The sequence below is a fragment of the Zootermopsis nevadensis genome, unplaced genomic scaffold (assembly GCF_977971745.1).
Source record: "Zootermopsis nevadensis isolate Lab colony 2312 unplaced genomic scaffold, Znev_1.0 Znev_ptg000004l, whole genome shotgun sequence".
In the NCBI taxonomy this organism is placed as follows: Eukaryota; Metazoa; Arthropoda; class Insecta; order Blattodea; family Termopsidae; genus Zootermopsis; species Zootermopsis nevadensis.
In genome coordinates, this window is record NW_028259136.1 from 1,170,430 (window position 1) to 1,188,727 (window position 18,298).

Sequence of the window (18,298 nt, forward strand, 5' to 3'; positions counted from 1 at the left end):
AGGGACAAGACTTATGTTAGACTTGATTTCGTTTTACAATTTAGGTTACGCTGACGCTGAGAAGTAAAATCAGTGTGCGCTTTATGTTCTGTTTACTCATCCATCAAAGTCACATAAAGACTGCTTAAGCACTACCGTTAATTCTCCGGTCAACGTCATCACGTCACAGTATTATCTGCTTTTAACGATAGCTGTTCTTGCCTGCTTAGATTTTCTGTTATCCTATGGCAACGATTCGCGGTAGGACTGGTTGGGGGATCAGCCTGTCTGTTACACATACACCATAATAGATGATTTTGCATGAAGGCCATGCCAGTATAGCCTAACCCTACAATTCTACGTTTTAATTCTGACTTATGCTAACATGGTGGTCGTGCGAACTTCTGAAGTAGGAGATAGTCTAGTGCCGCCTAACGTCGGACCAGAAACAAATCTTAACACACACGTAATTTTTTTCAGGAGTTCAAAAACTGCGAAGTTGTTGTCCAGATGTCTGTATTTAGCTTTCGATTTGATGGCGTTGCCTAATTGACCAGTGAAGTTGGGGGGTATGAAGTTTTGTGGATATAAATCATAACACAAATTCTGCATAAACCTTTGTAGATGACTTCGCAACCCGTCTGAGCGTCTATTAAAATTTCTTCATCCTCCCCTCCGTATGCATGAATCAATGCGAGAATGGATAAACCGCTTTAGAACAAACTTGACAGTGGAGAATTTTTGAGAAAAGTTGTCTAGCCATTTTATCGGGAAGTTGTAACGGCCACACTCCGCAAGAGCATAAGTACTGCTTTGCAATTATTTCTGTATAAAGAGAGAAGAAATATATTAATCGGCAATACTTCTCATAATTTTACAATCTTGTCTTTCGCCTATGTAAAAAACATGACTTACTACTAGATGCTGTTTTATGCCCGTTCTTCTTATCATCTTGCTAAACTGTCCACACCCAGCCTTTCTCGTATGCAGCTATAATCAAAATGGCTCATTTACCCGATGAGAAGCATATCTGTGTGTACTCTACCAAGTACAATTACCGAAGCGCATACCAAATTCATTACTTGGACTGTGTCAGTTGTGCTGTCGGTGAACGATATTTAAAACTGAGAGTTACCAATATTTATAACATTCGAGCATATGCATCTTTCCCCATATCGACAGTATTAGGAATTTAAAAAGAAAAACACGTCACAGCACATTGTGTAAATTATTTATAACTAATCACTAATCAGTAAGTGCCCTGTCGATAATTCTGGAGAGTTTATCTGCGAGTTGTATCGACGTGTCAGAATTTGTGCAAACGCTATTCTTATCTCGTGGGGTCTATGATAAGCCATTTTCTCCCTTCGGTGTGATAAAAGAAGGTAGTCCTGCGCTTCTTGTAGACTCTTGTGGTAGCACATTTTATGTGACAGTCTACTTTGTTTTGCTGCTCCAGTCATGGTAAGTGCATTCGTACCAAGAGAGAGTTCTGTGTCGAGTGAGTCTGGTTAATTGTACAGTCGTGTATGTGAAGGTGAGACGTAATTAAATTACTTGCTTCAATTAATATTATTATTGATTAAATCAAGAGAGACTCTGTGGATGGGGCATATAGCTCGAGTGGTAGAGATGAAGAATACAAAAGTTTAGTCGGTAAACTTGACGGGATGAAACCAGTAGCAAAACCTATTCTTACTTGGAAGGATAATATTAGACTAAATCTCAAGTGGGACGATAGATTGTATACTGGATTGATCGGAAGTGTCCAGTGGCAGATTCTTTTAAACATGGTAATGAACCTTCGGGCTGCGTAAAAGGCGAGGGGTTTCTTGACTAGCTAAGCGACTATAGGATTATTTGGAAGAACACTGTTCTATGCAGTTGGTTCGTAGAAAAATCCAAGGGAGCCCAGCAATATTTTCATGTATGGCATCATTCAACGGCATTTTGTGAAGCTGAAAGTCATCTTGGTTTAATTACAAGGTGTTGCTCGTTTACGGAATTTTATCTTACTAAGTAACGTTAAGCCGTATTTCAACAACGCTTTATAACTTTAATACTTACGTTTGTTGTGAAGGACGAAGAGGGAATGTTCAGTGTTTGTCAATCGTAACAGGAAGAGGCTCTAGTTCTAGAGAAGTGTGACTTCGATTTCTAGTTTCAGCATTGGAATTTAGAGGCCCTTTCTTGGAGTTTCGTCAGATGAATCATAGGCCTATATTCCTATTTTCAGGTCCCAGATTTGGAAATTTTGGCATTTATTGTACTCTGATGTCAGCGTCCCTTCATTATCTGTATGATGCAATGATAAAAGTCGATATACGTGTTGTTCTAGGCTGTGACGACGTGCGGACTTGTAGATACCAACATTTCGGAAAAGACATGCTGTCCCTATGTTTGTGTCTGAAGCGGGTAGTTCATTTAGGGTCAGAAGAAGAGTTACGTTAGAGGGGAGGGTTTCCTGTGTCTCAAAAATTTGTTATTAGTCGGCGTATTATTGTTTCATACGAAACTTCTTCGTCAGGGTAAATGCTCCGCGAACAGCAGCAGACGATTTCGATGCGAAGTAATGTTCGAGAATAAACTCACGTTCTGCTCGTGAATACACCATGTTCGCACCTAAACAGCTTTTGCTCAACTGGCGTGGGTGACCTTAACTGCACTGTTATGGGGGTGGTTGGGATAGAGTATTAAATCGTGGTGGACCTGCTTCTGATATTTCTTATGCCGTTGAACGTGGTCGTTGTCGGACCGAATCTTAAATGGTGCACTCTGTATATACGTTGAAGATTAAACTTGCTTTGTTTGGTAACACCGTGAAAAGGAATGGGGGAGTAGATGTATAGCTCTACGCATTCTCAACTTGGCAATAGATGGAGATGAGTAAATGGCTTTACGCTTCGGCCGTTTTACCCTCTGGGAATGAGTTTCGGTACCCACTGAATAGAGCGCTGTTTGGGCCCCAGAAAAATCCCTGTCCTTGCCGATACTCAATTCGCGGTTGCACTGCCATTAGCCTGTCAGTGTCGCTATGTGACTTGAGTTCTGGCTCGCACAAAATACGACGTAGAGTGTGAAGTAAAGACACGAAGACTTGCTACAAGACTTGGTTATAGTGTCTTCCTCTAACCATACTGAAATATAATTGGATGAGTAAAAACAGAATGTAAATAGCATGGAAACAGGCATCTCTTTTTTAATAAGAACGCGTATTGAACTTCGCCTTTATAATTCAAACGACCGGAAACCTCTGTGTGTACTGCGGAAACATATCGAGTGCACAGATAGATAACTCGCTGTACGACCCTCTCTGTTGTGAGAGCGTCTTGGCGCGTAGCACAAGCATTTCCTGAAAAAAGATATACAAATATTTATTTTCAAATTCAGAAATAAACAGTTCGGTCGTTGACACAGTATCTTATCTTTCCTTCCGTGTCCATTCGGTTGTTCTGTCTACTTTAACTTATATTTACATATACAGGCAGATGAAACTTCTTGCATTTTGTGGCGGGATATTCTGCCTTGAATACAAAGAGAAGCGTAGATTCAAGGGAAGAACTGGAGATTTGTAACTCCAGGGACAAGTTTCAACAACGTAGAAATCATTGTCCCATATATACAAAAAGAATGAAGCAGTACTATGTACCAGATCGGACTAGCTCAAATAGAATTTTTCTAAAGAAAATACCCGACTTATAAAGAAGTCGATAAAATTGATCCAAAAATATATAAAAATTGTTGCCATTGAAATTTACTAATGCTAATTTCAAATATAATTCTATGGGGCATAAGGAAAACTAATTTATGAAGATGGCTGTCTCCTGGGCTGTAGCGCCGTGTAGTCTGGTAGAAGTTTACCGAAGTTTTATAGGTCCTTGCTGTATCCATCATCAGGGCGATGATGAGTAACTTATCAAGGACCTGTGGAACGTCGGCAAACTTCTACCAGACTACACGGCGCTACAACCCAGAAGACAGCCATCTTCGTGCTCACCGCTGTGAGAACCTCAGATCCAACTAATTTATGATTTACAGTGTGACCAAGCAGGTTGTAGCAGTAATGTTATAGATGTGTGTTCGGGAGGTAGCTCGTTAGAAATTCTGCCGGTATACCGGCTAACGTGTTTGTGGCTTTCCCTGCACCTTCAAAGACGCCCATCTAGACCCTAATCTGCTCACTACTCATCATCTTTACATCTCACTAAACGCAGTGTAACCTGAAAATTGAAAAACGTTGTCAAGTAACCAATCTTTAGAGTGTTAAATGTGCTAAACTCCGGATCAATGTTTGTATTAGAAGTAAATGAACATTAGTACCGATGAAACATGCTGAATGTAAGGAACGCATTTGGAAAATATGTGGACTACAGGAATACACATTTCCAGTCTTACTTCTGATTTGCGTTTTCCCATGGAAGACGAGAGGCATGCTGTGATATTTAGTACAGCTGTATTCGAGATAATCCATCTTAAGTCGCCTGATTTCTTTACTTAGATTGACCCGCATAGCATATCTGCTGAAGAAGATGCCGCATGAACTCTGGGCTGATTCCTCGGCGCGTTGAGCAGATGAGCTGTTGAACAGTCTCATCACTATGCTGAATTATAACGTTTCAGACAGACATATTGTCACAGTCCAGAAGATCATCGTCTTCTTCATCATCGCTGTAACATCATATCCCACATTGTTAATATTAATTAAAGAATAATAGCGTATGAGAATAGTGTGGCTGGAACGTTTTATGTATGAAAACTTTCCGTATTTTAAGAAAAATTTGTGGAAATCAGTCAGAAGGATAGAGAAACTGATAAGTGTCCATTATGCAGCACTCTGCATTTATGAATTCAAATTGGCAAAGTATCTAGTCGAGTGTTTTTGATGATTTTATATAGCATATATAACATCGTTCGGGTTCGCCGGAATATGTAACTTGATGATAAATGCATTTGGACGAATCGCGCTGAACTGCTTCTAACCGAATAAACTAGTTCACGTGTTCTAAACTTTGCTCACTGTTCCACTTACCCTCTAATCACTAGGCCCTAATTGACAGACTAGTAGAATGAGCTTTTTGTTTCGAAGGAAGTGTGAAACATGGCTTATCCTTACAGTTCCAATGTTAGGACTGTAAAGATGTTCATAGTGGACGGATTGGTGGATGATTATATGAACGAAGAGTGGAAACTTTGCTGTGTGATTAAAATATTGTGTCATCCCACTATAAAAACGTTTTTTCTTTAAAGAATGAACTATTGTATGACCGATATGAAGTGTACCAGAAACATCTCTAGAAGTTTAAGAATGGCGATGATGGTGTTCTAGGTTTTGGTGCTAAGAAGACTCTTCTGCATTCAGCACTTGACTAATTATGTTGTGTTTCATATTCACTGTGAGGCATTGAAGAGACTTCCCGTGTAGACTTAAGAAGAAATCATTTTCTTTCGTAAAGTACACTTTACAAAAATGTAAGAGGCAGGTGTAATACATTGTTTTATATAAATTTGCGCGCATAATGCATTTTTGTAAACAGTTAATTCTGAAAATACAGATCTTTCCAGAAAATCGGCAGTTTTGTTGAAGTACACTTACGATCTCACAGCGTGTTAGTACGTATCTTATACAATTAATAAAGATAGTTCAGACGGATACGAAGTATTTCCTTAACAACTCTCATTTTATCGATATTTTCGCAGAAAATATCATTACATGACGCAGAGAAAATTGTGTTAATCTCACGATAAGACGTAGGTTCTTTTTAAAGATGTGCTGAATATCATTATGTAAGTAGGAAAAGTAATTTCACGTTTATTCACAAAGAATCGTGGAAAGCCCAGACGTTCGTGTGCGGTTGTGTGTATGTGCCAGTGAATTGTTGAAGATGAGAGAAATGATTTAACAGAAATGTTATACGGATAATACAATGTTTAATGCATTGTGTGTAATTATAAGCTATGCATCTGTCAACATCCATAGGAAAGGATAATAACTACCCGCCCTGGTCTTATGCACATTATAAGGTAAATTAAATTTGATTTTGCTGACCAGTGAACGCAACTTGAATTTTGAGGTCTGTTTTATCTGTACCAGTGTGCTGCTTACAATTGTGTTCTTTACATGAAGAACATAAACACGTATAATAATGCTGTTTCTGTCTTCCTGTCCGTCCGTCCGTCAGTTTTTAAGTCCATCCGCTTATTACATTTACGAAACTACTGCACGGATTCACGAAACATTGTCGAGCTAATTTAATTCTGAGGATGGCTGTCTTCTGTGTTGTGCCTTCTAGTCTGGGAGACGTTTACCGACGTTTCAGAGTTGCTTGGCTGCCGCCATCATAAGGGCGCTGAGAACTCAGAAAGCACCTCTGAAACGTCGGTAAACGCCTCCCAGACTATATGGCACAACAACACAGAAGACAGCCATCTGCATACTTGTTACCGTGAGAACCGACAGTCTCACTAATTTGTGTCTGGTTTGTGGAAATACAACATTACGTAATTCAGGTTATAAAATCAGTATTTGATGGAACAGTAGTTGTACTACATTTTAGAGAAAAAGTATAAGAAATTTGAGGTGAATACTGAAAGAAGACTAGGGTATAGCTAGTACAATTAATAATTTACAAAATGTTTGCCTACGGGCACATTTAAGAGTTTATGAGATCGTGGCGGGCACCAACCAATTAACAAAGCCAAATTTTCTTTTCTCTGGACAAATAAGATATGGACACCAAATAATACACAAAAACAACGCGACGTTTAATGATACAAGAAACCACGTAATCAAAAATACGTACTTTTATAAGTACAATTATTATTACTCAAGTGGGAAGTTAGTGTGATGTTTGGCAGTGCATTTCATCGGCCAGTTTTTCAAACTTGTGAGTGTAGGATGATGTTGCTGCTCGCAAACAATCGTCATGATAGGCATTCGTAAGCAGAGATCTGTGCTTTGATTTTATAATTTTCATGGTTGAACGGCCTTCATTATTCAGTATAACCTCTTTCCGTATCAACGCGGGCACCCAAAAAAGCCTTGGCGGGCGCCATGGCACCTGCAGGCACCGCGTTGGGGACCCTGTTCTAGGGGATTTTACATGTGGAAAATTCTACATAATCTAGAACAATTTATGGACACTGATCATGGGATCTTTGACTAATGCCATATTTTGTCTAGAAACAAACACATATAAAACCATAACTACATTTTTATTTATATGGGCATGAAACTTGGTCTATCACCTTGAGGGAAAACATAGATTGTAGGTGTCTCAGAACAAGTTGCTGAGGAAATCTGCGTTTTGAACAGATTCAAAAATTGTACTCTTCACTTCATGTTATTAAGGTGACAGAATTGAAGAAAATGAGATGGGGTGTTAATGTAACATACACGGGAGTGATTAGAAATGCATACATTTTAGTTAGGAACACTGGAAGGGACAAAGCAACTTTGAAGACTTGGGCACGGATGAGAGGATAATACTAAACTGATCCTAAAGAGATTTGATGTGAGCATGTAGAATGGATTCATGTGGCTTTTGGTTTTGTAAGATATTACAGTTACAAGGAGAAAATATAAATGCTTTCATATAGCCCATCTGTGACTTGTGTGTTTGTAAAACCATGAAAGAAGTTAGATTCTTTCTGCTTCTTATGCCAGCATATCTCTAATTCTGATGGTTATATTGTCTTCTGTTGCAGGGAAATCGACTGTCGGCAGTAGGAGACACCAGGATACTGTGGGTTGGTGGTGATTATGGGCCGAGTTCTAAACCCCAATTTCGAAATAACAGAATTGTCACATCTAAGGTAATTGTTCTTAGTAAGCATTTTTGTTTCTTTTTGAAAACTTTTGGCTCCTTGATGTTATATAATCTTTATGAAGTTATGCTTAGTTGGCAAATGATGAGACATGAAGAAAAATGCTCGTGCTCAAATTGTATTTCATGCTTGCCTATTTGTTTTATTACATTGATCTTATTTTAATATTGAATTGATTTAATCAACATGGATATAGTATTATAATATTTGATGTAATCATAATGGAAGATGGACTGACTGACCTCGTATATCTTATACAGAGTGACTAAAAGTGTTCTTTGCACTTTTGAAAATGTATTTTCAGTAACCTAAGGCACCCTTCTATTGAACATTTTAGGATATAATAAGCAGTATACCCCTTTATACAGTTTTCTCTAACCTCCTGTTACATATATTTTCTTTGGTCCAAATATTCTCCTTAGTGCCTGTTTTGAAATACCCAAAATATGTGTTCTTCCCTTAAGATGAACCACCAAGTTTCACACCTATACAATTGAAATTTGCTGATAGATAAATAAATAACATGGAATTTTATGTTTTGGTGTTACAGTACACAATTTGGAGCTTCTTGCCAAAAAATCTCTTCGAGCAATTTAGAAGAATAGCAAATTTCTACTTCTTATGCATGACTGTTATTTCAGTAAGTAGCAAAGCAGTATATTTTTATTCTGTAATTTTTGTGACATAGATTTAACATGCATTATATTGCCAGGAAAACTGAATGAAAGATAAAACTGTTTGTTCATTGATATTTGACATCAGCTTAAAAATAATTGATTTTCAGAAGCTGCATAATACAGTTTACATTCAGAAATAATATGACATTTAAATTGATATCTTCAGTATGTATGATAATTCTATCATTCTATCACTCTTTAACACAGATGAAGGGATGGTTAATTTCATTATATTTGTTCCTTGATTGGTGTTGAATTGGAAAAATATTCTCTTACAGTTGACAATTGAAAGCCCTGTGGAGCCACTAACCAGTGTTCTTCCTCTTATGTTCGTAATTGCTGTAACAGCTTTAAAGCAAAGCTATGAAGACTGGTTACGACACCGCTCAGATAATGAAGTTAACTGCGCTCTGGTTACTGTCATAAGAAAAGGAATTGTACAGGTATAGTTGTCATATACCATATGCATAATTATGTATAGGAAAAATTCTAATCTGACTTTTTTGAGAAACAATTATCCAGTTTTAACATATAGAAGTAAATTAGTGATTGTGGTAGAAGACAGAATTTTTGTCTTTACACAACATTATGATAAAATTATCTGTATAATGAAATTGATATAAATGAGGATATGGTGACATATTATGTGTTATATAGTATTTTATTTAGAGTGTTCATAATAATATCAAAATGTGATAATGTGGGAAGATTACAGTTCTTTTTAGATTAAAATTTCATATGGGAGCATGTATTTGATCCAGAAGATGAAATTTGCCACATTAATGTATGAATGTAATAATGTGCTTGTGTATGAATGTATGTTTGCACATGCACAATTAGAAAAAAGAGAGAGCACCCTTATTTGCATAATATATGCAATTGTTAATATTTGATAATGATACAGCATAATTAATTCATAGTAAAATTATGATGATGATGATGATGATGCATACTGTTGTGTTTGATCTTATGGTTGCATTCAGTTCTTTATCTTACAGGACATCAAGGCTAAAGATGTGCATGTAGGTGATCTGGTAAGAATAATGAGTGATGCTGATGTTCCATGTGACCTTGTCCTACTTTCATCCAGTAACAGTGATGGTCGTTGCTATGTCACCACTGCTAACCTGGATGGAGAAACCAACCTTAAGGTATAATATTCTTAAATTATGTTGCTATTAACCTCTATTATATGGGCATGTCATTGACTTCCCATTGATTTACATTATAAAAAGAGTTTCAATTTATGCTGGTTCGTCCAGGAACGCATCCCCGGCATAAATCGAGGTTTACCTGTACAGTCAGCTGGATTGTGTCATTAAAAGTTTATATGAATTTCTAAAATTTCAGGTATGTGGTCAGTATGAGAGATCAATGCACTTTTGTTCTTCTTTAATATGGGATGTGCCTTGAAAAAGGCAGATATTGCATTTTTTATAATGTAAATAAGGTTATAATAATGCATATTTAGCTTTTGTTGTGAATATTGAATACATATTTTATTTTGCTTTAATGCTACATAAAATTTTTTGTGCTTATTTTAAAAATAACATGTATTTATTGTAAATTTGGAGATTGATTCTTGGTTTATTTAACAGCACTTTTTCAACTGCATAGATTATTCAGTAAAGTGTTAAAAGGTTGAATGATTGTGAAATATGATTTGAAAAGAGTGTGGGAGGACCTGGTTATGGCCTATTTTACTGTACTATCTCTCCTCTTGCTTTGAGGAACTGAGGAGAACTATGACCAAGATTTTAAACCAGGACCTCTCAACTACATAGCAGAAGTGTTAACCACCCAACTACATATTAAATGAGATTTTATTTTTATTTCTCTCATCTATTCCTTGTGTGCTACAAGTTCCACACTCCATGACTTGACAACTCTTATAAAATTTGGTGATGAGTACAAATTGTGAAGCTCTCATTATGGAACTTTCTCCAGGTCCAAATATTTGTTCAGTAGCCTATTCCAACACCCGCAGTCTATGATATTCTCCTACATGTTTTATTTTACATTTCGATTTGTTTGGCACTGTAAGAAATATTTGGGCCTAAGAGGGAAGACGATGGGGCGTGGAGAAAACTGCACAATGACGAGCTTAAAAATCTGTACTGCTCCCCCAGTATTGTGAGGGTGATTAAGTCGAGAAGAGTGAGATGGGCGGGACATGTAGCGCGCATGGATGGGACGAGGTGTGCACCGGGTACTGGTTGGGAAACCTGAAGGGAAGAGACCGCTGGGGAGACCTAGACGTAGATGGGAGGATAATCTCAGGCGGGATCTATGGGAGATAGGAGTTGAAGGAAACTGGATTTTGTTGGCCCAGGACAGGGTCCGGTGGAGGGCTTTGGTTAATTCAGTGATGAACCTTCGGGTTCGGTAAGCCAGTTAGTTAGTTAGTTAGTTAGTTGGCACTGTAAGAACAAAGCAGCCAAATTCAGGAGGTGAAATGTTTAAAAACGCATTGAACAGAACTTCAGTGCACTAAGATTGTATACTATTATAAAATGTTCTTTAGGCTATTACACTCTTGTCATTTTAAGTCTATTTTAAGACAGTTTGCAAGAGATGGAAGGCAGTAAATTAAAAAAGTGTTATGTTGAAGGGAAAAGTAGTGTATGTCTCCTAGTGAAGACCACTGGTTTATATTAACTCAGACACTTCAACTATGTGTTTGTAATTTTAGTATTTCCTTTTTCAACACAGACTCTGGTGTGTCCAAGAATCTTACGTAATTTATCACAACCAGGGCAACTGACCCGACTGAAAGCTCAGATTGAATGTGAACAGCCCACTCCAGACTTGTACAAATTTTTTGGGAAAATTGAAATATTTCCCAATGAAGCAAACACATGGGATGCAAATTCACCATTAGAACATACCAGTATTAAGAGTGTAAGATCTTCCCAGCATGCTTATGACTTTGATGGTATAGCATTGCAGACTATGAGTGCTAGCAGTGCTGACATTACTTTGCAACAGTACTGTATTGATAATGACATAACTTTGAGAAGAGCCAGTATTCTGGATGGTAATGTACCTACAAATCACAACAGGGACTCATCTTCACATAGAACTAGAATGGACAGAGGTATACACTTACAGTGCATAAATAGTGTTCCTTTAGATGTAACTAGTTTTATCAATGAGCATGCGGCTGTGAACCAAAGAAGTTCTGTTGGAGGAGCTGCAGCTCGGAAAACAACACAAGAAGGCTGTGATGAAATTCAAAATGTTGAATGTATAGTTGATGCTGTTGTAGCTGATCCAGACTTAAGCAAGAGTAATATTAACAGAAATGGACCTAGTTTTAAAGAACAAGCTTCGAAAAGCTCTTTGATTACCGGGGATGTCAATTTTATTCAAACAGAAGCTGACGAAGCTACATCATCACAAACATGTGGCAGTAATGTTAATTCAGTTATGCTAAGAGAAACTGTTAAAAGAAGCATAGTATCAAAGCAAGAAAGTGTTCTAGAAACAAGGCTCGGTGCAGGACAGTTTGATTCTGAATTTCAAGACACAAACTCTTCACCACTTGGAACAGAGAACTTACTCCTTAGGGGTGCCCGGCTCAAGAACACAGAGTTTGTTATTGGTAAGTTTCATTCTGTTTCTTAACAGCATATCTTATTCTCCTCATCTATTATCTTGCATTTTTCTAAAGGTACTGTGTAAATGAAACATAAAGGTATAATGGAGTTTTTTATTAAGGCCTCTACTAGTTTTCATTATTGTACCATTCAAGTTTTGGATGGGAAATATGGAAATACAGGTCTATGTACAAGCTGAATGAATTTGGAAATTTTGTAGTAATTTTTTTATTCTTCCTCGAACACACATGGCACCCACAAGTGCTATCTGCAGCCATCCAGTCTGATGTGTTGAGCTTAAGATGACTGATTTGATTGGCTGTGGCTGCATTGAGGTTAAGGCTTCTGTGCACTCATTTCCAGCAAATTCTTAACTAAAGTCAGACAAAATTTTCTTAGCCAGATAGTTGATTATTGATTCATACAACAATTCTAACAGTGCCTTGGTGGTTTAACATGATTAACATGATGAACATGAATGCTTTGCCCCTGATGTTTTATACTGATAATAATATAAGATGCATCTTTTTATAGGCTGTGCAGTTTACACAGGACAAGAAACAAAACTTGCTCTCAACTCCAAGCTGACTAGCAACAAATTTTCTACTGTTGAAAAGTAAGTTGCCATTGCAGTGGAGCTAGTTATTTTGACCACTTTATAAGTTTTGTCCCATGTATGTAGTGAATGTTTCAGGTTATTGTTTAATGTAGCAATTTATTCTTTCTGTTGTATGAGGATGTTTCAAATGAAACATGGAAAACATTTGTGTAGATGGTTTGGTCTGTGCAGTTGTTCATTGTCAGGTTGAAGTAATTCTACTACATAATTGATTTTACTTATATTCTTATTGTAACATGGCACATAGGAGAGTCAGGAAAGCAATTTTCCACTTTGTTTATGTGATATGTTACTTTGCTGGAAAGAAAAAGTACATTATCAGTGTTTGGAGACAATGTGTTCAGGAAAATACTTGGATCCAAAATTGATGAAGTGGGTGAGCTGTTTATGAAATTTTGTTATGAGGAGCATTGTATTGTATTCTGTTGTATTGTTAGGGTAGTGAGTCCAGGGGGGGTTGTGATGGGATGGTCATGTAGCTAGAATTGGAGGGGGGGAGGAGGAAAAATACATAACAAAAGTTTGGTGGGTAAACCTCTTGTGGAAGATGGCCCCTTGGAAGACTAAGAAGGAGCTGAAAGGATGATAACATTAAGATTGATTGTAGGATCCTTTGCTGTGCATAATTCATACTAATTGTACTGTTTTTCAGTTTCCAGCTGTTAATATGCACTAAGATATCTTATTGATTAATTAGCCTGTGAATTAATTGTTGTTCTATACTGGCAGGTCAATTAATAGCTTCCTGTTATTCTTCCTTGGCCTGTTGCTCACTGAAGTAGCTGTTTCTCTTGCCTTTAAATATGCAGTAGAAATTGATGGTAAGTACAGTAAGTATTTACATTTTTTAGATTTGTTTGTGTAAAGTGAAATATACTATAATGCATGTCTGTGACTTACTATTATTATTTTATTGGCCCATGTACAAACAAAATGTTTATCACCTAAGTTACGGAACAAATAGTGAATGAGCATGGCAGGTGCTGAACATAAAACTGGATCTCCTCATTGCCTAAAACATTATGCTGCATCCATTTATATCCACAATCTTATTCGAAGAATGTGGTTAGTTACAGATAATGCACAGTTTGTTGCAGATAATGTCATTTCAGACCTATTTGCATGTGAGTTCCAATTTTAATGGATAAATCAACTAGCATAAAAAATATATAAAATATAAGAGCAAACATTTTAAAAATAATATTAATTTATTTGGGATATGTGGTCCACAACACTGAGATCATAATTTTCTCTCAGTTTCTCACAAGTAATAAACAACATAAACTATATTTGTGTATCTCTGAACTTAACTTACATTTCTCTGCTTTCAGGCACAGAATCATACCTAGGAGAAAAAAATGATATTAATGTTTCAGCAGTTCTACAGGATTTGTTTTCGTTTGTTATTATTTACAACTATATCATTCCTATTTCTCTGTATGTTACTATTGGTGAGTGTCAGCTTACAGTGTTTTAACTACTAGAAGTACACAAAAATACCTAAAATTATACTTGTATAATTTTGTCCCAGCATAATAGACTCTAAGAATAGCATCTGATCTGTGAAAGTCATGTTTTTATACACAACAACAATTTCAAAGGTTAAGGTCCTGTTTTTGTCTTTATATTTATTGCATGAGTTTCCCTTGGTGGACTAGTGGTTAGCATGCTCGCCACTGAACCCAAGGTTCACGGGTTCAAACCTGACCGAGGTCAGTGGATTTTTAAGGGTGATAAAAATCTGTTGTACGACTTGCTTCAGAGGGAAAGTAAAGCTGGCGGTCTATGTCATAGATTTATGGCATGTAAAAAAACCTTATGAGTATGATACGGGATGTTTTGTAAGCAAAATTCAGCGGCCATTTCTCACCCATGTCTCCTGATTTAGTGCTAGATGGCTCTGGCAGTCAAATCAGGATTGAGTAGAAATTGTTCAGAGTCAGTGGGTTGGTCACTCACTACTCACAAATTCACACTTCAAAAATACCAAGAATTCTCCTAAGTGGGGAGGTCATGGCCTCAAAATGGGCCGAAGCACCATAGATGATTATGATGATGATTTATTGCATGAATCTCTCAGTCTACCTGAAACATTTCTGAGATGTCAATTGGAAATCTTGTTAGAGATAACATATTGCTGGAACTTCTTAAATAATTTTCTATGTGATTTACCTTGCTGAGCACCTACCATGATTCGAATAATGTTCTTTTGTAAAAGGAATAATTTTTTAAACTACCTGAAGATTTACCATGTGTCATGATTGAATGGAAGCAATAAAAATACACTGTTCCCTAGCAGCAATCAATAAGTTAGTTTTACCTTAAAATATTACGCAAGTCAGGCGTGAATGACTCTCTAATTTTGAGAACAAAGCATCATTAAAGGAGTTCAAGAAATATCACTGAACACTGTATAAAATGCAAGTTAATCAAATTCAAGGTTGCTCATTACAAGTGTGTGTGCACGTGCATAGACATATTATTTGACACATGTCATTTTTGGAATTTCTAATGTTAATTTTTTATGACCCAAGTGTTACCTCATTGAGCATTATGATTGATGTGCCACATGTTCATATTTTTCAGAAACACAGAAATTTATTGGCTCGTTATTTTTAACGTGGGATATAGAGCTATATTGTGAAAAGACAAACCAACCTGCAATTTGCAACACTTCAGATTTGAATGAAGAATTAGGACAGGTATGGTAAGCTGCATTAATTTTTTGGAGTTTGAACTGTCATATCTTTTTCTTACTTTTAGTGTCAATGTTTGCAGAGAGTAATAAAATCTTTGAAATGTGGCATTGTTCAAGCCTTCACCAAATATAATAAGGATTATGTGAACAGTGCTTGTGGTATGCATCGGGAAGATTAGAAATGTGTACAAAATTTTAGCTGGGAAGTCTGAAGGGAAGAGAGTTCTAGGAGGATCTAGGCATAGATGGAAGGACAATATTAAATTGAATCTTAAGGAAATAGGGTTTGAGGGTATGAACTGAATTCATCTGGCTTAGGATAGAGGCTTGGCTGCTCTTATGAAGATGGTATTGAACCTTCAGGTTGTAAATATTAACTGGAGAATTTTGTGTGCTAATGTCTGAAATTTATTTTTAATAGGTAGAATACCTGTTCACTGATAAGACAGGTACTCTCACAGAAAACACCATGTGGTTCAGGCGATGTTCTATTGCTGGTATCCCTTATTTGGAGGACAGAGGAAAAATGTTCCAACTTTTGGCAGATGGTGATGAAAGGAACAGCATAATTCTGGATACATTCACTGTAAGTAGGTCTCTTTATCCTGTCACCATTTGTATATGTTTTTGTATATTTTAATACGTCTCTTTTGAGGTATATAGAAGTTCTGAAAGCTGTGAGAACAATTGTCATGAAGAAAGGTCAAAGATAAGCAGGGAAGAACCAATATGATGTATTTTGAGATACTATCCTAGAATTCTTCTGGAGGTATTGAGAGAAAGGAAACACAAAACACATAAAATAATCTTTGTTAAGTGAATGCTTGGAATTTATGATATTTTAGAAGTTTTTGTCTGAACTTGGAGTGTAATACCTAGAAAATGAGTTTTGCATGTTAAATATGTGGACTAAACTGAACAAGAAATGGCTGAAACTGTATTTGTGAATTATTTCCTAAGTTATCAGGATTGCCAAATCTCTGCAGTAAAATATACATAATTATTTCATTAAAATCTTTATAATATTAGTATGCATCTACATTTTATAATGAAGCGTTGTTTTTGACACACTCACAGTACAGTAAATGGATATTATCCCATTGCAATCTGCATTAAAATTACTTCTTATTTTTCAGTGTTTAAGTAATGTTTTGTCATTTTTAAATGCTGCTGCAATCTTTCCCTTGGAGAAATAGCAATGGACTCTAAGTGATTGTCAGAATTTTTTTATAGAAGAGAGATTACTATTCTATGAAATACATAGATTATTTACATTGGTTTACCACACTGTATGTTATGTACTTTTTTCTTACCAAAGGTTTTACAAGTGTTCAGATGTTTTATTAGTTTTTACATTTTTTTTATTAAGCACACAAATATTTTGTTTGTAATTTGTTTAAACCTATTAACTGTAGCTGTAATTTGAATTGAGAGATTTTTGCATTCATAATTGTGTAATATTCGTTGCAGCCTGAGATGGAGCATTTTCTGTTGGCTCTAGCACTGTGTCACTCAGTACAAGTTGGCATTGGTAAAGGACACACAAACAATAACACTAATGCTAATCCAATTGCAAGCCTGGATTATCAGGCCTCTAGTCCAGATGAAAAGGCCTTAGTTGAAGCCAGTGCAAGGTAAGCAGTACAAGTAAAAGGACTTATTGTTATGTGACTACATCTATTTCATGTTACAGGATGCAATAGAAGAGTAATTTCCAAGTTTTTCAAATGTATTCTGCATTGTGTGTGTTTGTATTTTTGCACATGCATGGGTATGTGCAAGCCCATGCACGTGCATCTGAAAGTACTCTTGTTCTTTACTATTGTTAGGAGGAAAGCGGTCGGGAAATATGCCTAAAGGTACAACACATTTAATTTACTGTGATTTGTACATCTGTGCAATATATGGAAAATAAATTAACATGTTGTCGCATAAACATAGGGATATTTTATATTTATTTTTAGTTATGTGAGACTTTTGTACAACATTTGAAACCTTTTAAAAACTTACATATTTTTGTGTTCAGTACTACATGAATATGTTGGTATGTAAAATAGTGTGCATATGTGGGAGGGGTTCCATATGTATGTATGCCCATATGTGTGTAAGGGTTCTGTGACTGTGTGTGCTATAATAAAAGCAAACAGAAGGAAAACTGTGAATGAGAAGACATTAGTAGAAATACATACTTATCAATCCTATAAAAACTGACTGAAGAAGTAACTTTATGCAGTGTGATACAGGTGTGGTGTGGTGTTCCTAGGAGAGGAAGGAGATTCTATGTCTGTGATGATGAAGGGTAGAGTGTGTCATTACAGGAAACTAAACACTCTTGAGTTCACTTCTGGTAAGTTTTAATTTTGAGAAATTACTAAAGTATAAGAAGTATATGATGGAATAGAGCTTATGCCTTTAACCTTTATCATATGGAAAATGGTGATTAAGCACCTGTACTATGGAGGCTGCTGGCTTTATTTAATTATGTGGTTAATGGTATAACAGTTGCTCTTGTGATACATGTAAAGCTGGACTCTGCATAAAACTCAAAGACGATAATGGTTAAACAGTTGTTCAAAGAATATTATAATAATTTTGAACAGTGATATTCCTGACATTTTTCATAAAGTTTGTCCTCAATAGCCTCATACCATATGTTGCTAGCTTTCTGTTTTATTGTCACAATTCACAACAGATGTTCAAAGTTTCTGTACACTCTAATACTATCTTTCTTTTTAAGATCGCAAGAGGATGTCAGTTGTTGTACAGGATGAAGATGGACAAATATGGTTGTACTGTAAAGGAGCAGAATCTTCTGTCATTCCTTTGACAGATGCAGGACCTGTTAATGATACATTGCAGCATATTGCAGATTTTGCTATGGTGAGTCTCATATAACATTCTT

The 18,298-nt window shown here is 36.3% G+C and overlaps 1 protein-coding gene across 6 annotated transcripts in view; it reads left to right on the forward strand.

Annotated features, from left to right (window-relative positions):
• Positions 1-18,298, forward strand: part of LOC110837553 (phospholipid-transporting ATPase IF-like) — a 50,344-nt gene that overhangs the window by 14,431 nt on the left and 17,615 nt on the right. For 3 of the 6 annotated variants that reach the window (XM_022079792.2, XM_022079791.2, XM_022079793.2), the window contains 13 exons: positions 7,684-7,791; positions 8,354-8,443; positions 8,759-8,923; positions 9,479-9,631; positions 11,193-12,084; positions 12,614-12,695; positions 13,428-13,528; positions 14,030-14,149; positions 15,285-15,400; positions 15,818-15,982; positions 16,867-17,030; positions 17,640-17,743; positions 18,134-18,276. In XM_022079792.2, the coding sequence (XP_021935484.1) occupies positions 7,684-7,791; positions 8,354-8,443; positions 8,759-8,923; positions 9,479-9,631; positions 11,193-12,084; positions 12,614-12,695; positions 13,428-13,528; positions 14,030-14,149; positions 15,285-15,400; positions 15,818-15,982; positions 16,867-17,030; positions 17,640-17,743; positions 18,134-18,276 (2,403 nt within the window). Of the gene's footprint in view, positions 1-1,351; positions 1,444-5,901; positions 6,001-7,683; positions 7,792-8,353; positions 8,444-8,758; positions 8,924-9,478; positions 9,632-11,192; positions 12,085-12,613; positions 12,696-13,427; positions 13,529-14,029; positions 14,150-15,284; positions 15,401-15,817; positions 15,983-16,866; positions 17,031-17,639; positions 17,744-18,133; positions 18,277-18,298 lie in introns of those variants that run through there. The other 3 variants (XM_087342794.1, XM_022079787.2, XM_022079788.2) reach the window with 3 other exon arrangements.